Consider the following 25,592-nt stretch of genomic DNA (forward strand, 5'->3'; position numbering starts at 1 on the left):
TTCACAAGCCTCTCTTGATATGAAGCTGTGTTACATAGACAATCCAAATTGCATAAAATGGTAATTTTTGTTATTCAATAAGCAATTTATACATAAAATAGGAATGGCCTCCTGTTTCTGAAAAATTGAAAATCTAAAAATCATTTTTTCGAAAATGAAAAGTGGAAGTACGATTCTATTTCGAAAAACACAAAAGTGAAAAACGATTTTTTTTTCTCGAAAAAACAAAAAATTGAAAAACCTTTTTTTTTTTTATTGAAAAGGCCATTTCTAGTTTAAATCGCTATCTTCAAGATAACAATTACCGGCCCCTGTGGTGGAGTGGTTAGGATGCCAGGGGTGCCGGGTGCTTATTCATCAATTTTATCATATCCTCACTCATTTCCATCTTCACAAATAAGCCAAAAGTGACACAAGATGCGGATTAAAAAAAAGCAAAGCAATGAAGACACAACTATGACCTCGTAACTTTCTTTTGTATTTTTCTTTAACTTGACATGTTTGTAAATAATGATTTCAAATGTACACAGGGCTTAAGTTTTAATAGCTTTCACTGATATTTAGCTCTTATGGATTTAAATATTTATAACTTCGAACCAAGAAGACATATTTGCAATATCAACAATAAAATAATCTGCTTTCATCAAAGTCACACATATTATAAATACAAAAGTTAATTAAATTACAAATATGTTATGAAGTCCACCATAAAAATATTATAACTTTTAAAATGCCCATTATAGATTTATGAAAGAAATATTTTATAAAGAAACTAAACTGTTCCAAATAATTGATATGATTCAGATCAAATTACATATTCCTTAAGTGTAATACATTTTTGACATTGCTTGTAAGGCATGGTATCTTAAAGCAGCCTTACATGCGCATACCCAATTAAAAATCAAACGAATTTCTATGTGCCTATAGTTATTTATATCTAGTAGAAGAAAAGTATGTGCTTCTCTACTAGATCGCAGTTCACATTCACGTACAAGAATAAAATTTATTTCGAAACTGCCATTATGAGCACTGCTGCATGTAAGCAATGGTATCTACAGTAGATACCACGTTTTACGTGAAATAGAATGTACGTGGCCATGCACAGTTTTAGTCGCGATTTTTGATTGGCAACCTCTTAATTCTCCTCATTCTTAGTTGGTGGGACATATGGCATTATGGCAATACACTTTCTAACTATTTCTCATCTTTGCTGTTGCCTCAACTCGCGAACTTTCTGAGAGATGTTGCAATTTAGTAACAGCCTTTTTGCCGCCATCTTTGCTACTTACCATACTTTACATGAGACAACTGGTAGATACCATAACTTTCAACACGTCTAGCTCTGTCATCTGTTTACGAAACGAAACACTCCGAGTACGATTCGACTCCATTTACGATGGGACTACACGATGCACATTGTAACTCCAAAATGACCAAAATGTCACTTACCATGTTTTGCACCCGAGCCCTTCATATATAACTTGTAAAGTAGAAATAATATATATGAAAAATCTACATTTACTTTTCAAAAAATATAATCAGTGAATTCCAGTAGGTTAAACATTATGGAAATGGATATGTAATGTGACACTTAAGAATATCAATTGTGCCCCTTTTGAAGAGTAGAGGTCAGATTTTAAGATAACAACAAGTATTTTTAAAAGTTGTTACTTCATGCTACATGCTATTAGCACTAGAGCTGAGCCGATACCAGTGGTATTGATATCAGAAAGTATCGTTTGGAATTCATCTACCGATATCGGCCGATACTTTTCCGTCATGTTGCTCTTTCACGGCATCAGCAAAGATGGCACCGTAACTTTCGCGGAGATTGATTATCCTGATAAATTATGCAAAATTTAAAAATATATATATATTTTGCAAGAAAAACTATATTTTGTGATTACATAACATATATTTTCCTGTTCTGATATATTTCTTGAATATTCTAAAGCAAATTTCTTGGTAAATTGATGCACATTAAGTGGAGAAGAATATTTCCACACAAATATTGTCAATATTTTGAACAAATTTTAATTATTGCAATTTTCAAGTATCGGTATCGGTGGGAATAAGTAAGAGTATCAGCATTGGTTCAGAGTGGTATTGACTCAGCCCTAATTACCATCATAACATTCGACTTTACAGAAATCACATGTAGCATGGTAATACTGCAAAAAATGCAGTCTAGTTCTAACTCGCCAGACAACTTCTTTAATGTGAGAAGGTGTGGATAAGCCTCCCAAATTTCAGAAGGGGATCTCCATATCTAGCTGTTTCTTCCAACATTTAAAACAATGCACACTACCATAGAATAAAAAATAAAAAGGTGGTTCGTAGTGGTGACAGAATTACAAAAAAAACTGCTGTAAAAAAAGACACACTTACCTGCGACAATATGCCAATGGTTTCCTTCCAGGTTGTACAAACTTGTTCCGCTCTTGCAAAAGAACACCCATCAAGAAGAAGAAGTATTTTTTCTAAAATTTCTATGGGCATGTGAGATAGCTCAGTGGCTTCTGATGTAACCTAAAAGTATATATAGAACAATAAACATTCACCTTACTTGATAACATAACAGCATAAAGATAAAGTTAGTAAGTGAGAGTGCATGTGTGCATACATGCACATGCACTTTTAATGTTTATTTCTTTATGTAATTTTTATATTTACTAAGCCATTTTTCATTTACTTTGTTACCAACAATGTACTACATAATAAACAAGAAACTACAAGCAAGAACATCAATATATTTTCATTGTAAATTACAATTACATCTGAAATATGGAAACATATTCATGATTGATCCCAAATTTGGTGGAAAAAATTATATACCGAAATAGGTTTTTAAAAAATATATTGATTATGAAGTTAAAATCAAATAAAAAATGCACTTACTGTCACCTGTAAATCTTCTGCTGCGGCAGTACTGTAAAAAATAAGAAATAATAATAATTACTTAAGAGTGTTAAATTTTCTAGTTATCTTGCCATAGAGATAAAGGTAATATGTAGAGTGTCTTACCGAAAACTGAATCTGTTGATCACTTGCCTCTAGTCTGCTCATATCTAGAATAAAGAATTTTAGCATGCATCTAAATTAAAAGCTGCAGAAAGATCGGATCACAAGATCTTCCATAATTTGCATTGCATTTTTTAAAATTGTTCTCCTGTTTAATAGCATTCTGTATACTTGTTTGTATGTACTGTATTAAGTAATCTTTAACATTGCAAATTAAACAGAAACTTTTATTAACAGCAATACTCAAATAAATGAAATATCAAGCAAAATTCAAATTTTCAGTCATAATAATTTTATTTTAGTCCCCTCATTAGTTGGAATTAGGGTATGCATTCACTTCTCTTTCTTGGAAATGATTGTTATGTTCAAGATTAATATATATATTTAAAAACCATAGCAATGGATCAAATTTAATAGCTTTTATATTTCTACATTATATCTGAATCATTCCATATGAAATCAACACAGCTCACAACATGACCAACTCAGATTTTCATGAAATTTGGGGAGTTGAAACTATACATGGAACTTAGTAACTACGACAACTTTGAGTCTCGTGTATCTTGTAATTGTTAAATTATTCAAGGTCAAAGTTCGCATAAATTGCCCTTTTTGAGCCCGCTTAGATATACTAAATGTTCTGCAACTCTGCCCCTATTTCAACTAGGAAGCTCAAATAACGCTTCTTGTACAGGGAATTGAACAATCTTTCCAGTGATATATAACAAGTCTACCTCTGGATAAAAATATAATGTTTTCATGTGAACCTGACCTTTGACCTTAAATATCTCAAAACATGTCATCATCAAAAATCGTGGAAAAAAAATATATATGGTCCCTCATGACATACTCTAAAACATATCAAAAGATCATTCTGGGACTGCAATGGGATCAGAAGATACAAAACAATATGTGTAAATATGTGACTTATAAAAGCCTCAATCCATGAACTATGACAAGTCAAAAGTCCTTTAACACCCCCTACAAAATGTAAAGGAGTTATCCTGGTCAAAAAAGAAATACGTTAGGCGCAGGTCTGGCATATGGCATATTGTTGACCGCCATATTGAATGCAACTCAAAAGTTTCAAAGGAAAGAGAGTGATGTGATATATCAAATCAGGTCAGAATTTCACGAGAAATGAAGCGGCGAAGGTTTTTCCAACATATCTTTAGCCAGCAAAAAAGTTATATGCATATCCTTCACTTACGATATATGCACATTATAATGTTGTCAATGTTCCTGTGAGCAAACTCCTTGACGTCTCTCACACTCACATAGAACATTTGGCAATGTAGCAGGTGCAACATCATCGCAAGCAGCAACTATGCCTTCTCTCAGATGGTCAATATGAGGGACTTTTAGTGCATGCACCATTCTCTTCAAATGATTCTGAAGGTAAAAGTCCTCCTAAGATGTTAGATCTGGGGAATGTACAGGCCCTTTAATAGATCCCTGTCTGCCCATCAATCTACCTAGAAATTTACCATGAGTAAATTGCCACAATGTCCACATAGTGTGGTCACACTCTGTCCTGTTTCAAAACTCTGAAAAAGTGCCATATCCCATAAGCAAGGATGAAAAACCTGTTCATTTAACAAATCCAAGAAGTCCTCGCCATTTAAAGATCCGTTGTTGAATATGAACCAACCATTCTCGTTCTCCATACACTATACCACATTATTAGCTTACCAGCAACAACCATTCGGCTGGGATCTGTCTACTGTAGATTATAAAAATATTCTTTGTATTAACTTCACCATGAACATAAAAATTAGTCTCGTCACTGAAGAATTTTTCATTCCAAAGGAAGTTTCACATAATTATTTGAGATACTTTTCCCAATATTCTTCAGTATTCAACTATTTGGTGAATGTCATTGATTAAAATCATATGCAATGGTGTGTATACTTCTTTCTCTCCCGAGATGTCAGCATGATCTCGATGAGTTACTAACACGTTAGAAGCATTCTAATGCTTTGCTTTTAACACCTCGAAAAGAAGAAAATGGTAATAGCTGAAAAATTAAGGGAAAATGCTGGGAATGCAAAGGGACCAAAAGGCCAGCAAGGATGCAGTATGCAGTAATAACTTTTTGCTGGCTAAAGATATGTTGGAAAAACCTTCGCCGCTTCATTTCTCGTGAAATTCTAGCCTGATTTGATACATCACATCACCCCCTTTCCTTTGAAATTTTTGCGTTGCATTCAATATGGCGGTCAACAATATGCTGGACCTGCGCTTGACACACACAGCTAGGGATCTCCCTGTGCCTAACATATTTCTTTCTTGACCAGGATAACTCCTTTACATTTTGTAGGCGGTGTTAAGGGACTTTTGACTCGTCATAGTTCATGCAATGAGGCTTTTCTAAGTCACATAGTTACACATATTACTTTGTATCTTCTGATCCCATTGCAGTCTCACAATGATTTTTTCAAATGTTTTAGAGTATGGCATGGGGGGCCAAATATATTTTTTTCACGATTTTTGGTGGATATATTTGAGATATTCGAGGTCAAAAGTCAAGGTCACATGACAAAAGTATATTTTTGCCCAAAGGTAGACTTGTTATATATCACTGGAAAGATTGTTCAATTCACTGTACAATAAGCTTTATTTGAGCATCCTAGGCGAAATATGGGCGGAGTTACAGCACATTTATTATATCTAAGCGGGCTCAAAAAGGGCAATTTATGCTAAATTTGACCTTGAATAATTTAACAATTACAAGACGCAGGACACTCAAAATTGTCATAGTTACTAAGTTCGATGTATAGTTTCGACTCACCAAATTTCATGAAATTCAGAGATGGTCAGGTTGGAAATTGCACATATCTGTGTTGATTTTGCATGGAATGACTCATCTGTCAGTTACGTTTCAAAATAATAATGGTAACAAATATTTTAAAAATGTTATACATTGCTATATTCCACTGTGATAAAATATTCTGTATTTAAAGGAAAAATATTTTTTTGTTAATGAATCTTTACCTATTAGATCCTTGCAATTCCTCTTCCTGATGCATAATCTCATCCTGGGTGTCATCAGTGCTATTCTCCTCTTCTGGCTTATTATTGTCAAGTACCTGTTAAGTAATCATACTTAGGAATCAAGAAAATATTTCACACATCTTGTAATCAATCCTACAGCTCAAGTTCCTTTTGTTTTATTGCAATTTCATCATGCTACAAATGCAATTTGGCAAGAATTTACAATACCGGACCCTTCTGTAATTTCTATGCTACTGCTTATACTCACAAAATAATTAGTCACGATGATTTATCTGAGGTTAACATGTTGGGGGTGAGGTGTAGAAATTGTTCAGTAACGTGTACAAGTTGAAAAATAAGCTCTTCTATTCTCGCAATGATTCTCCGTATACAAGTATGGGAACCATATTTGTTGATATGAACAATTGACGTTCACAATTAGTTACGCTGTCTACAGCATTGCCACACTGTTGATTTCATACTTGGAGAGCATGGATCGTGTAAGAATGGCAGAAGAGAACAGTAAAAATATTGTTAATGTTGTACAGATTGATCGGACCGTACCTTAGAATTCTTTCGCCTAGCCGGTAAGCTCTACAACCCCACACAGAAATGCATCGAGGATGACGAAGAAGATGACAGTGACAATCACGATGTAGAAGAGCCTGTGAAATGTGGACTGATTTGATTACAGGTTAGTTTGGCAACAATGTATTGATTGTAAAATTTCAATATACAAAAATGGCGTCATCGATGAAGAACGTTTGCCGTTAAAGTGCTACGAAACTAAGATTTTTTATCGGTTCGTTATCACAATTAGCGCAAAACCATTCACGGATAGCCCCACTGACCATTCTCAGTAAGGTTAGGTTGGGTTAGGTTAAGCAAACATACTTAGAATTTGGGGTCGTAAAACCATGCACGAGTAGCCCCACAAACCATTCACGGTAAGGTTAGGCAAGCATAGTTAAAATTTGGGGTCGTAGTAATGTCAGGAATATATATTTCATTCCTTAAGTACTCGAAACGCAAAATCTTGCGATAAATAATGAGCAATCGTGCATTGTCGGTTATGATCATGGAACCCCTTATTTTGCAATTTCTACACGTGACCCCCAAATTTTAACTTCAAATTCGTGATTAGGAGGCCTCAATTAGTGAGTATGCAAAATATTACAAAAATCGGGGAGGGGTACGCTATTGTAAATTTGCTCCTGCAATTTTAACATGGTTCGATTTTGATTTACTTCTGTTAACACATACTGCGAGTTTTTAGCGATTATTTAAGATTTTGTTCAATATATGCTTTTGTAGTTAAGTTAGGCAGGCCAGGTTTGGTTCTCTTAGCATTACAATAAAGTCCCTAAATGCATTCTACTAAGGTTCCGATTTACTTCTACATTAATTCCCACTATTCTACGATACTTACAGTACTTCTCAACGGAAAATGTATTGTTAATGGGAAGCATGCATGCTTGCATAAGGTAATTTTTAATTATTTTTTTTCAACATAAATTACTTTTTATTGAATCATTACTTTAAGGAAGGTTCATATTTCGTGTAACAATAATTGCCAAAATTCTACGACAACAAGTCTTCCTGCTAAGAGAATTAAAAAAAAATCATAAAACAATCTGAACCATTACCAAATGTGAATATCATTTATATGTATTGGAAAGCAGAATTCACATTTGGAATGTAATTGAAGAAGTTGTCACGGTTATAAATTTTAGGCCCTGGAAATTTTTATTTTATTTCTAGCATCACATTTCTGTCACTTTTTCTAATTGTGAGGATGAGAATGAGTGATGCTAGATGAAACTAATGAAGGGACACTAACAAACCTGAGTCTCTTGGTATCCTAGTGTACTGAATTGTTATTTTTAGGTCCACTTTATGCACAGATAGGCTAATCGGGACTGGACCTACATTTTAAACTGGGATCCGAACTACTGTGCAATATGCCTCCACCAGGTATCGATTCCGATCATAGTGTATTCTGACATGGATGTGGAAGTATTTAATTATTTTTCCGTGGACTTCCTTCCACAACCGAAATACACATTTCTGATCTCCGGACACTTTTATTTATTTATTTCTCTTTTTCCCGTTGACCCTTTGTCAGAGGCCATGGAAAGCATCATATTACATCTTTTTACAAAGTATTACTCTGTCTGCATCCCTTACAGGTTTATATAATCTCGTACATTTACATTTACATAGATAATGCTATAGCCACAGCTATGAACAATAATTAGGGATTTGCAGCATTACAATATGTTATGGGTTCTGCATTTTCCCTTCACTCTATGATATACAACAAGTTTTTATGATTTGACATTCAAATAGATATAATGTATGTATATAAGTCCATAACCGGATACATTTGACTACCGAATTACATTTAAAATTTACACAATGTTATAGATACCTACTTTTTCACTTGCTTCTTAAGTGATTAAACTAAAAGTATAAGAAAATATAATTTGGCTATGCACAGTGCCTTACTTGTACAGTTTCCCAAAGTAAACTTCATGTAAGGTGTTCCGTATATTCTGATATACTGTATAGGGCTCTATTTGTGAGGTAGTTTTTGATTGCCTTCGTTTTCCTATTTTGGGGAGTTATGGATTTAATGTCATTAGGCAGTTTATTATAGAAAGTTATTCCGGCATTTACAGGTGATAGATTTGATATCTTAAGTCTACTGTGTTCCTGGAAATAATTTTTGTTTCATCTTGTGTTGTAGTCACGAATTTGGTTGTTTTTTTTTGTGCATTTTTGGTATTGATAACGTATGAAATAACTTTGTATATATAGAGAGAATATATAGTCATGATTTGATTTTTCTTAAATTTCTCCTTACAAGATGACCTATACCCCAGGTTGTTCATTTTTCTTAGTGCCTTTTTTTGTAACATTAATATTCTCTCTGTGTATTTTTGAGATGCCCCTCCCCAGGCTATTATACCATATTCTATGTGGGGATATATTAAGCCATAGTATATGCATTTATTGATTTCAGTTAAATTATATACAGATAGATGTTTTAGAAGATAAATGTGTGTTGATAATTTGCTACATAGGTTGTTGATGTGTTCATCCCATGATAATCTATTATCTAGTGAGATCCCCAGGAATTTCACTGTATTTTCAGGTTGTATGTGTGTTTCATTAATGCTTGTTGTTTGTACATTGAAGTCAGTGTTTTTGCAATTATTAAAGACCATAAACTTAGACTTATTACTATTTGTAGTTAATCCATGGATGTTTAGGTATTGTGTTAGCTGATTGATTGTGATAAAGGTGCAGATTTCTAGTTCTTTTGCTTCTTTACCTCTCGATATTATTGTTGTGTCATCTGCATAGGTTATAGTCTTCGTGTTTGTGTAGTGTGGTATGTCATTTATGAATAATATGAACAGAATAAAACCTAGTATTGATCCTTAGGGTATTCCCTTTGTTATTTTCTGACCTGTAGTTAGTGATTTTACCTCTGCATTAAAACTTATTTGTGTATATTGATACCTGTGTTATAAGTATGATTTTTTAATTGATAAGCTGTCCCCCTTATTCCTATATCGTGGATTTTCATCATTAACATATTATGGTTTACCATGTCAAATGCTTTGGAAAGGTCAAGGAAAACTGTATTTGCCACTTCATGTTTCTTCAAGGTTTCATATAGGCTCTCTCTCTCTAGTCTCTCTAGTCTAGTTTACGTCCTTCTTGCGCACTCCTTCTTGCCGGCGCTCCGGCATCCGTAGGGTAAGTAAGTTTTTCTTGTTACACTTTCTGTCACTAACCATTCACGAGAACGAGGTATGCCTACGAGGTTAGGTTAGGTTCCATTAGCACTCATTTCACCCCTAAATATGTGCTTCATCATCGAAAAATGTCCCCAATACGTTCAATCACGCATATCCGGACAACATCGGTTTTTCTCGATTTTCTCCTCCAGGAAATTTTTCCTCGCCTTGGGATTTACTTTGTGGAATTCCTTACAAAATAACCTTTCCAACGATATATGACACGTATTCCTTAGGAAAAGGACGTAAACTATATATATATTCAATTCGCTGTGCTAAGGCTGTGTTTATAGATATTCCTTTTTGAAAAACCATGTTGAGTTTGGCTTATGATATTATATTTGTTACAGAAGTTTACTATGTTAATTGATATTGTTTTTTCTATTATTTTTGAAAATGTTGACGTCAAGGAAATTGGCCTGTAGTTTTCCGCGTTTGTACTTTTTTTTGTATATAGGTATAACTATACTGTTCTTAAGGATATTGGGAAATATTCCGCTATTTAACACTGCATACAGCAATGGTTCCATTATGTATTCATAGCAATATTTTACCAGTTCTGATGACCATTTGTCTGGCCCATGAGATTTATTACTTTTTAGACTTCTCACAACTTTTTGGAGTTCATTTGCATTTGTTACTATTTGTAGTTAATCCATGGATGTTTAGGTATTGTGTTAGCTGATTGATTGTGATAAAGGTGCAGATTTCTAGTTCTTTTGATTCTTTACCTCTCGATATTACTGTTGTGTCATCTGAATATATATATATATATATATATATATATATATATGCTATTTAACATGTATTTGAGTGTTAAGTTTTTGTGCGTGTATTCATCTTTCCCATTTTTTGCATCTGAGTTAGTTACGTTTACAAAATGTTCATTGAACAGATTACATATGATTTCTGGTTTAATTATTTATTTTTTCATTCTTTATGACCTTTATGTTTTGATTATCATAGATCCTATCATATCATTGCGGCGAACTACTTAAGTCTACTTCTAAATACTCGTTCGTTGATAAACAATTTGTTTCAAAAACTTTTTTCGGAATACGAAAACATGACAATACATGCAATATCAGTTAATTAGAGTACCACAAAATATTAATGTCCCTTTCAACTAAAACCTTACATCTTACATCTGAAAAACATACCATTTCCGAATTATTCTCCATCATTATATATATTTACTTGTAAAATGTAAATGTGACAACGGTTTGTCAAACTTTATTTGCTTATTTATAAGCTGCAATGAATACTTTAACTTGTAACAAAACAGTGCTTGTATTTTCCCCTTTAAAATATAAACAAACAGATCAAAATAAACACACTCCCACTCAGCAGACAGTTACCACATGCGCGATGCGATGCGAGTGGATTGAATTGCATGCAACTTCAATCTGTTATCACTGTTCACACACTTCTCTCATCACCTTTCTTGGTTAAGCCCCGCCCTTCGTCTTCAATCGTGAGCGAAAATGCATTCGTTGTTAAGTTACGCACAAGCAAACTTTTCTGACGCCACAAGTTAAAGGGCGGGGCGGTGCTTGATAAGCGTGCGATCAGTTAGACGAACTTCCATCCAACAAATTTCGATCAAATTATAATCCTTATTACTAGGGGAGAGCGGGACAGGATTTTTTTTTCTTTTTGTCGGGAGGGAAAATTTTCTAAATCCCGACTTTTGGGAAAAAATCGGAATTTTCCGATGTTGTTCGAGAGTCGATGAGGCCAACGAACGATGTTTCCAGCATGTAGATTAAATCATCTCGCGACTTTTCGGGATCCAGAACAGTCCGGAAATTGCAAATAATTCAGTGCAGAATTCTGCCATTTCATTTGTTTGGAACAACATAGTTTTGTAATGGAACATGCATTTTTAGAGGCATTATTCTATGGCATTATGAATAGTTCATCTTCCTCAAGGAAAATTTGCATTATACGCGCCCGGTATCGATGGTATGAAAATCGACTCAACGCAACTTCCGGTGCTTCGATTGCGATTGCCGCAAATGACAAGTGATTGGGACGTGGAGGAAGGGGAATTAGTTTTGTTTACTGTATTGTGTCTTATGTCCTGTGTATACTCTTGTCTTTAATCGTATAGTATTGTGTACGTACGTACATTCTTGTAGTTTGTGTACGCAAGAAAAAGGTATTAAAACAATATCTGGATGCTCGTGATCTGTGTTTACTGAAGGTATGTAAGGTCATGTATTGCAATTATTTAAGGAAAGTGTAATTGTCTTAACATTGTTTTATTTTTGTTATGTTGAATTTCAATAATGATCACTGACAGTTATGGACCTTTATTTTATATAAAATAGGTGAAATATATTATTGACAAATTTCCCAATTAAGGTAGATCATAATTATACCCCGGCTATTATTTGAGTATTTTCCGTGTCAAGCCTGTGTAAGGTTATGGGGGTAACTAGTCACAAATGGTAACACTTAGATATAGTGAAAACAGATTTCTTCAAATTTACAGGAGAAAGGTAAGACTGCAGAATATGGGCTGCTTAGGAGGAACGCGGTTCATAATTTTTTGGTAACGATTTGTAGTTAGTAATCGGGAAAAGTAAGTTTTGAGGTGCGGAATTTTTTTCTTTAAAAAAACAACAGAAAAACGTGTCCAGGTTGGGCGGTATTGAAATCGTAGCAACGAAGGAAAAGGCATATTCCTGCACAAATCTAGTGAAAGCAAAAATGCCTATGTTGTTAGGTAGCTAGGTTTAGTTCTCTTAGCCTAAATAATAATTAGTCATTGTATTTATGCTAATGAAACCTAACCTAACAGGCCTAACCTAACCTTGTAGGCATTCCTCGAAGAAATAATGAAAGAAACTGTGCGTAAACAATATGGACACGAACGAATGGAGAAATTCATTGCTTTTAGCAGCAGGAAAAACATTTTTCATTGTGTTTATGCTATTGGAACCCAACCGAACAGGCCTATACTAACCTTGTAAGCATTCCTCGACTGAAATAATGAAAGAAACTGTGCGTCTGTGGGTGGAATCCTGAGCGATAAATCAACTCGAATGCCGCGAAATGAAGGGTCTCACTTATCGCACAACACTTGAGCACGTAAACAATATGGACGCAAACAAATGGAGAAATGCATTGCTTTTAGTAGCAGGAAAAACATTTTTTACGTGCAATAATATAATAGTAATTGTAAAAGGAACACCGGAAAATGGAAGTAGAAGGTACGTACTTTCAGGGGATATAAATTTTGTTCGTCTATTTAGAGTAAAAAAGCAGCCCATGTACTGCAGTGAGACCAGGAGAAATTACGGGAAACTACTTACGGAATTGAGTTCCTGTGGACTATTGGAATCTGGGAATAGTGTTTTTTCCGTTCATGCAACTTATTCGGCCGGTAAATAATGTCATTTTCGACATTAATGTATCTCCGTTGCACGATAGCTCGTGCCACCATTACCGTCGACTACGTGAATCAAATGTTCCGTGGGTTCGAATATGTAACCCCCTGTCAGTATAGCAACCATGCGGGTAAATTTCTGTTATATCGGAGACACATTTCCTCATTTTTACAGAAGAAACTACTTACGGAAATGGGTTTCTGTATTATTTTGAAAGTTCGTGGAGGTATTTGCTCACCGTAGAATGCTGCACAACAAGAAATAAGCACTTTTGATATAATAAACTTGCATTTTGTGTAAAGCAACAACATTATGCTGTTGTTTCCATTATGTACCTGCAGATGGAGCGAGCGTCGAAAGTCACGCGGTCTCACCAGTGTTTCCAAACGTGCCTTTTTTGTACCAGAATTTTTTAAATTTTTTTTAACTATGCTTACCTAACCCAACCTAACCTAACCTTGCCAGAAATGGTTCGTGGGGCTATCGTAAATGGTTTTTGGGGCTAGCCTTCAATGGTTTTAGGGGCTATCGTGAATGGTTTTTGGGGGGCTCCATCAATGGTTTGTGATGACATAATGAACACGTAAGTAGGTATTTTTCGGTTAAGAAGGTTGCAACACTGCATACCCACTCCAATTCAACAAAACACAAGCACGACGTGCGATGATCCACAGCTGTGCGCGTCATATTGTATGTTCCGCAACGGAAGAAAGGACCCAAAAGAATTACTATTAATTTGAAAAATCGAAGTTATTTCCATGTAAAAAGCATGATGGCACCTTCAACTATGTTCTGCAATACACAACTGGTAAGTACGAACCATTTAAAACTGAAAATATCCGATAGAAATGTGTCTCTGATATAACAGCCATTGGTACTCTTTACTATAGGTGAGACACCTATAAATCATTTAGGCTATTTCACACTTTTTTACATTGCTAACGTACTTACTATTCTGCATTGCGGAACTTTTCTTTAGGTGAAATAATGAATTTCAAACGAAAATAATGTCTATTTCTTACATTAACGAGTACTTACTGTTCTTCCTTATTTCCACACACAATATGGAGATAGCTTACCTGTTCATCGTGTGTTGTGCCAGTGTTTTGTCGATTTGGAGTGTGCATGCAGTGTTGCAACCTAAATACCTAAATTAAAAAAAAAAAACACCACGAAAAAAGTTCAATTTTTGACATAAAGAGTAATTATTATACCATTGACGTTAGCCCCAAAAACCATTGATGTTGGCCCAAAAATTCACAATAGCCCCATGAACCATCACGGGGAGGAGGTGTGCCTACTAGGTTAGGTTAGGCCAGTTAGGTTCCATTAGCACTCATTTCATTCAATTTAGCATATACGGACAACATCGGTTTTTCTCGATGAAAGAAAATTCACGGAATTCTTTTAATTTTAACTTTCCAGTCCTGCATTCCACTTCTTTCTTCAAGATTCCATGTTGAATTACAAATTCCACGGCATCTTCCACACCCGGCAACAACTTCACGATGTATCCTCGACACGTCTATCTTATAGTGAAAACACGGCGTGGGTTGAAACACTGACTACGGGGTTTACGTCATCTTACACACGGAACATTGTGCTCTCCTGCAAAAGCTTTTACATATATTGTTGAAAGAAATTTATTGAAAAAAAAATCTTACATAGAGATTGTTCTCTTGTTCACAGCGCCTTGCAATAAGTTTCATTGAAACGCAGTTATCACCATAAACTTTAGGGGAGCAGAGCACTATCTGCCCCCAGATTCCTCAAGATTATTGCCCACAATATTTATATGAAGTTCGTTTCACTATCGAAATAAGACATCCATTACCCAAAATGCTAGGATATTGAATCCTTGTCATGAATCGAAGGTGTGTTCATACCATAGGCTATGGAAATTACGCAAATTAGTTCATTGATTTTCGGGACGTTGATTCAGTAAATGGATATTGAGGAGAATAGTGGTTCTCTACAAACACACTTTCTGTGCTCAGGTAAAAATTTGATAACTTTTTTTTCCACCTTGTTCTTGGGAGATGGTCATGACCCATAAGCTTACACAAGCTTGACAAGGAAAATACTCAAATTTTCAGCAGGCTATAAGATCACCTTAAATCAAAATGTGTGAAATTGTTTATCTGCCAATTAGTTTTAATTCATGGTTGTTTCATGCTATTTGCTTAGTCAATTTTGAACTCCCGAGAGGTTTTTCCTTTCTCACAATTATTAAAAGGTAAACTCTACATTTGCAAATCACGAAAGTAAACAATGTAAATTTGAGGCAACATGGCACATCATCAACATCTTTAATTTGAACACAAATTAACTTGATAATTAAGATTTTGCATGATAGTGAAATGAAGTAATTATCTTTATTGTTTGCTTCTTGATTGCAGGTCACGGATAGCAAGAATATAATTCCAATTACTAAGAAATTGGATTGAAGCCGTTCACTCACACAAGTGAAGATGAAAATAAGATTATTTGTAACAAGAACTAACACATGCATAATTAAGCATTGTATACCCATTTTGCTATTGGTGTCAATTATTTGTTCATATACTGCTGCTGAGAAAGAACCAGTTGATGTTGAAAGTGTAGGAACAGGAAGACCACCATCTGCTGTAAGTATCAGAATGTTTATTCCCTCAGTTGTAGTTTATATAGGGAGAGCATAATTTATTTAGCAAATTACTTATGGTTATAAAATTGTAAGGGCAATAGAAAAGAGCATCAAATACTTTTTACCTTGGGAGGTAACACGATAAAAATTCATGTTGATATTCAAATGGACCTGAGCTGAACTATTAAAAAATGCCTCTTGATTGGACTTGATTGTGCTAATACTTTAGGTCTGTTAGCACTTTGCGTATTTGAAGGAAAATTTCTTACCAAAGAAAGAATCAAGTTTTGTGATCTAAGGACTATATTAGCATGACTTAATTTTAAGCTGTGTAAGTTTGAATTGGTACCCTTGACCCTCTACACCCCCACTTCAGAGTGGAAAGTTTTTCTTGGGTTATGAAGTTTATGTCATTTATGAACATTTTATGTTGTTTTTATCTCGTGGAGATCTGTTATGGTTAGGGGGTGGATTTATCTGCACTATACATTTTTTAAATGTGTACTAAACAGGGTTGGTTTGGGTGAGTCCAGCCCAGGTTTCCTTGCATGGGTCTTTTCAGAAAGACCCACCAAAATCCGAAAAGCATAGGACAACAGTGCCCCAGCTAACCTCGGGGACGAACTCCCAACTTCAGGACCATGTATCAACCAAAACTATCCAACTGAAACTGCATACAATGAACATTCATGACAGAAGGCCTATTTCAAAACCGTGCATGACACTGTGTAATGCTGTGTAGTGTTGAAATGTTGCCGAATGCACATAGGCTGGACACAACAGCAGTGGGGACAACATTTGGTGTGACAAATGTTTGCCTGCAGAAATCTTTCATGTTGACAGTCTTCTTCCCACTGTTGAGCATGGATGATGTGGGATGCAAAGTGTTCACGTATGTGGCCACATTCCATGTCGTGCCTTCTGGCAGGTATTTTTTATGAACAATCCCTCCAGCATCAAAAAAGGTAATCAGCATTGTCTTGATGTGCAACTTTTCGCACCTAACCTTTTTGGATTTTGGTGACCCTAACTGAAGCGCTTGTACCAATCGTACACACACTTTTTTCATAAAGCACTGTTTCCATACACCTGGTGCAGCATGTCGTGACATTCCTTTGGCGTTTTCTCAAGTTTGAAGGGAATTTCACGTTCGTACGTTGCTCCATTTCACCCATAACAGCATCGCTGCACTGCACCTTCCTTCCACAACGCGTGCGCACAAATTGCACATCTGGACAACCACACGACTTCGCGAACGATGACTGACAGAACTAGGGGTTCACTGACCTGACTGTCAACCAGTAGTACCAACTACACCGCACACCAGCAATTCATTTACTGTATTTATTGAACAAAGATTGTATTATCAAGGAAGGTAATTCATGAAATGTGCTACTGCTTGAATATGTGGTAGGCTTCAAAATAAACGTAGAATTAATTCTTGGAAGCTTTCCTGGTGGCGAATGATGAAGAGGTTTTCTCGGGATATTAACCAGGTGATTTCCAGATAGCAGGGTAGCTATTCACCGGGAATTCTCTGTAGACGTAAAAAATTGCAACTTCAAATCATATTGAATTTATACATATTGAAAAATGCCCTGAGGCGAAATTTTCACTGTTGAGTTTTTATTTTTATTGAGGAAGGACAATAATGTTGTGTGAAAAATATAAAATAATTATCTCGATCTGATATATCAAATCAGGCTAGAATTTCACGAGAAATGAAATGGTGAAGGTTTCTTCGACGTATATTCAGCCAGTAAGAAGTTATGACTGAATTCTTGTACCAATTTGCTCCTTTTTGAGGTGTCAGAAATTAACATTAAAATGTCTTTAGCGCATCAGTAACGCATCAAGATCAAAGTGACGACTAGGGGGAGAAGATCGCAAGCTATTGCACACAATTTTAATCAGATACATCCACGAAGTGCTGCACATTACAAAAGGTTGTTTCAAACAGTTACAGTGTGACGCTTCCATTGAATGAAAAGTCCTTCACAGAGACGAGGCTAATTTTCATGGTCATAAGGAAGTCCATAAACAGAATATTCAACGCTTTTTATCTGAAACCCATTTTGGACAGATCACAACCGAAAGGTTAGCGCTGGTAAGTTAATGGTGTGGCAAGTTGTGTGGAACACGATTGGTTAGTCCATTTTCCTTCGATGGAACCTTAAATGCTTAAGGCTACTTGGAGTTGTTAAATGAACAGGTTTTATCACCCTTGCTTACGGAAGAAGGTACTTTTTACAGTTTCTTTTTCAGTAGGGCGGAACACAAGAATACTAAGAGACAGTTTCTGTCCAAAGTTAGTTATCAGATGACAAGTGTCGCATATTCTGTTTATTAACTTCACCATGAACAGAAACATTAGCATTGTCACTGTGGAGGACATTTCATTCAATGGAAGTAGCTGTAATTGTTCAATACTGTCATTGTTCGAGACACCCATTCGTAATTCGCAGCTCTTCGAGGATGTATCCAATTAAAATCGTGATTACAAGGCGACAACTGTACCACTGCTCCATCGGGAGGCCATGATAAGCTTCGGGAATCATAAAAGGCCTATACTGGAAACAATTAAATGAAGGAAATCATGCTGAGTTTTGATTTATACTTGTTGAAGTACGAATGAAAAGGAGCAGAAAAAGAATTACAAAAATATATGTAAAACACAACCAAGTATTGTATTTCGATCAAGTTATTTCTATAATTGTAATAGACAATGACCAATTGTCCTTTCAACTTACTCTAAGTTTCAATTTATCTTTTCCTGTTCTATTTACTTTTCCTTGCCTTCAATCATATATTTCTCATGATCCTTAATTCTAAAGAAATCCTAGATAAGTCGGTAAAAAATATACGGAATTGACACTATGGGAAATAAATATACTGAAATAGAGAAACAAACACAAAAGGAAACACCACCATTAACGTGGCTCAAACCAGCACCATTTGTCATTGAGCTCACATCCATGAGCTCTCAGGAATATTGCATATGGAATTCGTTATTCGTCTGATATTGAGTACCCAGTGATGCTTTCTGTCATATAATAGACGCTTATGAAGTGAATACATTATTAGGACTTGGCCAGATTTCAGAACCCCCCTTCCCACCACACACATACGTAAAAGATGTGAATAAGAGGTTGTTAATTTTGGTAATGAATTTCCAAGTTGTATATTTATGCTCTTTGAAAGTGAAGGAAAGTGAAGTCTCTTATTGTTAAAAAGAATTACCAATTTCTATTTGCTTAAGAATTAATTTATCACAATATACATTGCAATTATACATTTAGGCCTCCCCGATGGTGCAATGGTAGCATCCTCGCCTTGTAATCAAGAAGTCCCGGTTTTGATACCCGGTGGAGGCACATAGTGGTTCGGATTCCACTTTAAACTGTAGGTCCAGTCCCTATTAGCCTTACTGTGCATAAAGTGGACTTAAAACACAAAATCTATGACAATGGCAATTATACATTCAACATACATTGAAACAATGCCTTTTGTTATGGACTTTTCATGGATTTAAGACTCAACAATACACTATCGAGATTATGTCTACAGTTTAAATTCTACTTGAAGTGGGATTCGAGCCACTATGTCCCTCTATCGGGTATCGAACCCGATGTCCCTTGATTACAAGGTGATGCCGTTACCACTATGTTATCGGGGCACAGCCCGCTACATCAAGGTTTCTTTTTCTCAGTACACATTAATCAAATCCTTCATTTTCATTGTCGCAATTGGCCAAAAGTGGCCAAAATGTAACGCTAAGTAACAAAAATCAAATCAAATGCCATCAGTGAGGCACGTACCTATTGCTCGCAGCAAAGTCCTGGTTTCAAAATAAAACCTTAAAATTCAGGACATCCCCCATTCAAATACCATATTCTCATCTATTAGCCGCACGCGTGTATAGGCCGCACCCCTTTTTTTGGCCTTAGATTTCAGGAAAATAAAATTTCTCGTGTATAAGCCGCACAATTGACTTTTTTCTTTTGCGCAGCTAGCCAATTTCAAGTAAGAATTTTAAAAGTATTTTAACCTTTATTTTAGCGCAATGATCTACATGTTAATACTGTATCATTCAGTTTGAGTCCTCGAAATCCTTAGTCACTGTCGTTGCTGCTACTCGTTGAAATATTTTCTGCACAAGAGGTATTGTCATCTTCATCACTAGCGTCATCATCCCACAACATTTCATCCTGGGTACCATCTAGGGCATTGGATATGTCGCACTTCAGAAAACCCTTCACAATTGTCTCCGACTTTACACTTTCCCATGCTGCCAGAATCCATTCACACACTTGCTTGACAGTCGGACGTTTGAACTTTCCTGTTGCTGTAAGCTCGTGGTTTCCTGCACTAATCCAGTCATTATACAGACGCCGGAACGCAGCTTTAAATGAGCGAATTACACAAACATCTAGGATCTGCAGTACAAACGTTAGACCCCCAGAAATCACAGCTACATCCGTTTTCAACTGTTGTAATTTTGTCTGTATTCTGTCTGTTAGGTGACCACGAAAGCTGTCCCACACCAGCAAACTCTTTTGCTTCAGCAATGCACCAGACCTTCTATTCCACACTTTGTCTATCCAGTCCAATACCAGTTCTTCTTCCATTCATCCTTTCTGCTGGGCACGTATGATAATACTCGGCGGAAATGCCTCCTTTGGCACATTCTTACGCTTCAGCGCAACATACGGTGGCAGTTTCCTTCCATCCGCAAGAACACCCAACATTACAGTGCATCGTTGTTTCTCTCCACCCGTGGTCTTGATCGATACGGTGTGCGAGCCTCTCGGTGCAACTGTCTGGACATAGGCATGTCCTAGTAAATAGGTGTTTCATCCGCGTTGCCGATCTGAGACAAGCTATAATCATTCGAATCACGTATTTGTGAAATTTAACAATTTTCTGATCAAAGTCTGCAGGGAAACGTTGCACAATTGTTGTCCTACGGTGAAGCGATAAACTTTTCCTACGCATAAAACGTGAACACCATCCCGCACTAGCTCGGAAAGCTTGACGACCGATATCTAACTTTGAAGCTACTTCACGAGCTTGAAAACTTATCATGTCTACGGTTACAGCATAGCCAGCACTTCTCTCATTTACAAAGGCCAAAACTTCTTCTACCTGTGGAAATTTGCCTACTTTTCCACGAAATGTCTTTCTCTTGCTACTTGTTGCAGCAAGTTGTTCCTTCTGATTTCTCCATCGACGAATCTTAAGACTTGTCCACATCGTAATATCGCGCCACAGATCTGTTGTCGTTTCCTTCAGCATATCATATCGCTTGAAGTTTAAAATGAGCATCGTAGGTGATTCTTCTGCCAGACATCCTCCCTTTGATAGTACCAACCTTGACCTCAGGACCACAACCTTCTTTAACAACTTCACTTTACTGAATGGTTTCCAGATCAATACGACAGTAAGGATGATTTGTGTTCAAAGATAAGATATTATCATATTGTTGCAAAAAAAAGTTTAAAGATAAGATATCATATTGTTGCAAAGCCTGCTACAGATGCATTGTTGGATTTGCCGTTAATGAATCCGTTATGTGATAAAGATAACAAATCAACGTACGTATTTTAGTATCCTAGCAGTAGCTGCACTTTCTTTCATTCACATGTATAAGCCGCACATGCTTTTCTTATCATTTGCGTGTATAAGCCGCACCCCATTTTTTGGTCCACTTTTCTGGGAAAAAAGTGTAGCTTATAGACGCGAGAATACGATAGGTAATATTGAATTTTGTGTTTTCACTTGTCTTAAAGTTTACGCATCTTGTTTCGACTTATCTGCTGACTAAACATTGTTCATGACTGATAACTTGGTTTCAGTTTGCTGTGCACAACGTACTCAATAGAAAAAATATATATCTATTTTAAACGTATAAGTTTTCCAAAATTTTTCAATTTTTTTGTAACCACCATACCAAGTTATTTTTGCAGTAGTATAAATAACCATTAAATACCTAATTTAACTTCCTGGCTTTAAAATTTGGGAAAAATCAATATGACAACCCTGTATTTCATACTATTTAAATTTTCCTATTAGGCTGTATTCAAAGACTATATCTTTATAAAATTAAACTAAATGTGGCAAACCTAATTTTTTTGTTTTACCGGGTTTCAACTTTCTAGTGCCGGACCCTGTGGCGGAGTGGTTAGCATATCGCGCTACGACGCCAGGGATCCCGGGTTCGAATCCCTCCCTGGGCATAGATGTTAGTGAGTGTAGTGTCCATTCATCAATTTCATCATATCATCACTCATCCCCATCTTCGCAAATTAGCCCAAAGTGGCACATGAAGCGAAGTAAAATAAAGCTAATCAATCAACTTTCTAGTGCCATGTTTTTAAAAAATTAAATATGACAACTCTGTATTTACAATTGAAACGTTTCCTATTTGGCCGTGTTTACGGTAACATTAATAAGCAGGATTCCGATTTTCAACTGTATACATTCCAAAATCGAAAAGTTAATATTAGCAACCTGAATTTCCAATTAAGCCTGAATTACACGGAACTGGATATCCAGTAGGAATGCCCAAGTTGACGCTGGACTGGCTATGCATTTGCTAGTTTTTGCCTCACACGGTACTTGTTATACCGTACTTGTCGATAGTCTTTCGTTCCCATAATGGCGGGCGCGCGAGATGTAAGAACGTATCACTTCACACTTTTAAAATACGATAACTATTCAACCGAGAGGAATATCGCTTCGTATTAAATGGTTTTAGGTAGAGAAGAACGGCGCTGATAAAATACATACTTTACAACGTTTACTGTACACGTATGGAAGAATATCTTAGCTTTTTCAATTGTAAACATGCCTTTCGTGCTCTATGCACTCGGAAACCACAGACAAAAAAGGCTACTTTGCAAACTCACAGATTATCTTCACATGGCCAAACTTTGCTCTGATTGGCTGTTCCACAGAATCTAGTCGAAGAAGTTAGTAGCAATTAGAACATGTCCTAATCCTCAAAACCAGTCAAGCAGTCAGCCAGGCGGTCATGATTTCTACCTAGAAAGTCAGTTCATTGCCAACTAGGGCATTCCAACTAGAAATCCAGTTCCGTGTGATAGGGGCTTTACTTCAAACTTTCCCCTTTCGCTACATTCAAAGTATCATACATAACCAGCTTAAAAAACAGTTAGATATGGGAACCATAACACATCGAGTATTTTGCATGAACACCTGTCTGCCTGTTTTTCTTCCTCTGTCACGTTTTCACCTTTCCTCTGCGCGCTCCACACGCACCATCCGTTTTTAGCCTTTGGAAGGTCGAATTGATTCTCCGCAGTAGTTTTGCCAATGTTACTCGAACCAATATTCTGGGATAACTCACTTCTCCCATGGTGTGGACTGTAACTTCGGGCCGATATGCCGAAGTGCTTAACCCGAACCAGTGATAATATCATTGGCCCGAACCAGAAGTAGAACAGAAATGAGTTTCAGTCGCGATCCCTGGTGGCAGGAAATGAGAGAGTGGTTCCATTTTCTCAACTTATAAAACCACAGGTGACATGCCTGCTATTGAAATATATTGTCCCCAGAAGCAGTAGTAGACTAGTAAAAGTCATAGGCGTAACTTGGCGGAGAAAGGGGGGGGGTCACTTGCTACTCCCCGAAAAATTCAAGTTTATTAAAATGTACAAGTTAATGATACTTCTGTCAACCTTCTGAGACCTGAAGAGAAAAGTATTAAAGGGTAATTCTTGTGATTTCCCATATGTCACAGTTATTTAACAAATTATGCTCAAGTTCGATTCTGCATCCCCTAAGTTAGACCCAGTGTTCGATTCTGTCCCCACATGTGAGGCCTCAGGTTCGATTGTAGTCTCCCCCCCCCCAAGTTAACCCCCAAGTTCGATTCTGCCCCCCTCCCCAGTTAGGCCCCAAATTCAATTTTGACGTCCCCACAAGTTGGGCCCCATGTTCAATTCAACCCCCTCCCCCACACAAGTTAAGCTCCAAGTTCGATTCTGCCCCTCCCCCCCCCAAAAAATACGTGCTAAGTTACGCACATGGTACGAGTGATAATGAAAATAGTAATAATAATTTGTATAGTATTACCGCTCTCTCCACGAAATCAGTCCAGTCAAGGTCAGAGCTTCCCCTTGCCTCTTCCACACCCTTGGCCCTCCAAGGTTGCCACACCCTCTTCTAAGTTGCACAGTCAACACATTGCACTTTGTACGTACATAGAATGGTACGTATGCGGTTGATTTCGTCGTCCCTGTGTAAGGATTATTCGTTGCTTATTCGCGGTTAAAATTATCCGATATGCCATCTGGTGAGATTTTCAGGAACCAGTCCACGTAGGACACCTCGCTGCGCTTCGCCCTGTTGAAGCCATTCAAAGCATGGGGAACATGCGAAAAAGTAGCGTATACTGTTCAGTTTTTAGCTCTAAATCGTTTTGTGGTTCAGGACAAGTGAAAAGCTTACATGTGTTTTCCACCCCGTGGAATCAACAATGAAATGTTTAAATAAATCAGGGAAAACACAACTGATTGACAAGATTGGCATAACTGAAATGCGGCAAGGAAATTACGTAGAATGTACGAGTCTGTTCACTCTATTTTCCGAAATAATCTTTCGGAAAGATGATTTTATTGCCATGAAAGTAAGTTTTATATTGTTCTTTATGAATATAACATTTTTTTCGAAAACAATGTATTATGTATGTCATTTGGAACAGGTGCAAGTCAATTAAGTGCAAAGATGAAAATAGTTTGGGAATTAATTAATGTCCGTAATCATAAAGGTAAGTCAGAAAAACATAATTGACATGCCAATGTTGCTGTTTCAGTATGTCAATTTTCAGTGAAGACTGAAAATAGCCTCAAATGAAATTTGTTGTTAATGTTGTTATTATTATTATCATTATCTGGTGTTGTTATTAAACCAGCCTGCCTCTTTGGGGGGGAAAAAAACTGCAACAACATGTTTTCATTTATTTCCTCCCAAGCTTTGCAATACAGGTGAATTGCTTTATTTTCGAATCATTTCTGAGAGCCCCAGTTAGGCAGTAACAACCGAGGTGTAGTGCAGATGAAACAGCACCGCTTTAAAAAACCAGTGCGTATACATTAGTTTCGTGTGCCTTTCCCGTGTTATTTTTATTATCATAATTAAATGCTTCGCTCTCAGCACAGCTTCACCTTCGTTATAGTTCCTGGAATTCGCATCGCATTTGCAATATTTAAATAGAACGCGTAATTTAAACGTTTCTTTCATACCAGCAATGACAACACGCTGCTGTTACGTACTGCTACTAAATGTAAACAAAGATCTATCCTACGTAGAGCGGGCATATTGAAAGCGACACTAGCGCTCAGGTGGTAATTTTAATCGGGAATTGGCAACACTGTAGGTGGGTGGCTTGATCTTGACGGGGCTATTTTCATGACGTTAGCTTTAGTAATAATAATAATTAGTTTTATAACAACAATAACGGGTGATGTTCAAATGCCGTACGAATTCCACAAACAAAATTGCTAATCCACTCGTAACGTTTGATCGTTAGTTTTTTGTATACACTCGTATTCTCCAAGCTCGGAACGCTCCGGAGCGGAGCGACAAATTTTCCAACTTACTCTGCTCCGATCCGGAGCGAAGCGTCTCAAGGTATCGCTCCGCTCCGAAGCGGAGCAAACCATTTCTTAGAACATCGCTTCGGAGCTTGTGCAGCAGCCGGATCGTTGATCCGCTCCACTCCGA

General features: G+C 36.6%; 2 protein-coding genes across 2 annotated transcripts in view; one reads left to right on the forward strand and one right to left on the reverse strand.

Moving 5' to 3' along the window:
• The window catches only part of LOC145978154 (uncharacterized), a 45,494-nt gene extending 34,303 nt beyond the window's left edge, over positions 1-11,191 (reverse strand). The window contains exons 1-4 of the mRNA XM_083110596.1: positions 10,985-11,191; positions 6,016-6,110; positions 2,899-2,929; positions 2,389-2,529 (exon numbers count right to left, since the gene is read on the reverse strand). Of these exons, the coding sequence (XP_082966722.1) occupies positions 2,389-2,529; positions 2,899-2,929; positions 6,016-6,110; positions 10,985-11,008 (291 nt within the window). The 5' untranslated portion in view covers positions 11,009-11,191. The remainder of the gene's footprint in view (positions 1-2,388; positions 2,530-2,898; positions 2,930-6,015; positions 6,111-10,984) is intronic.
• Positions 11,192-11,863: 672 nt separating this feature from the next.
• LOC145978162 (putative divalent cation/proton antiporter TMEM165) overlaps positions 11,864-25,592 on the forward strand; it is an 88,323-nt gene continuing 74,594 nt past the window's right edge. The window contains exons 1-2 of the mRNA XM_083110604.1: positions 11,864-12,030; positions 15,619-15,846. Of these exons, the coding sequence (XP_082966730.1) occupies positions 15,691-15,846 (156 nt within the window). The 5' untranslated portion in view covers positions 11,864-12,030; positions 15,619-15,690. The remainder of the gene's footprint in view (positions 12,031-15,618; positions 15,847-25,592) is intronic.

Source organism: Lepisma saccharinum, chromosome 1 (assembly GCF_977018435.1).
Source record: "Lepisma saccharinum chromosome 1, izLepSacc3.1, whole genome shotgun sequence".
NCBI lineage: Eukaryota > Metazoa > Arthropoda > Insecta > Zygentoma > Lepismatidae > Lepisma > Lepisma saccharinum.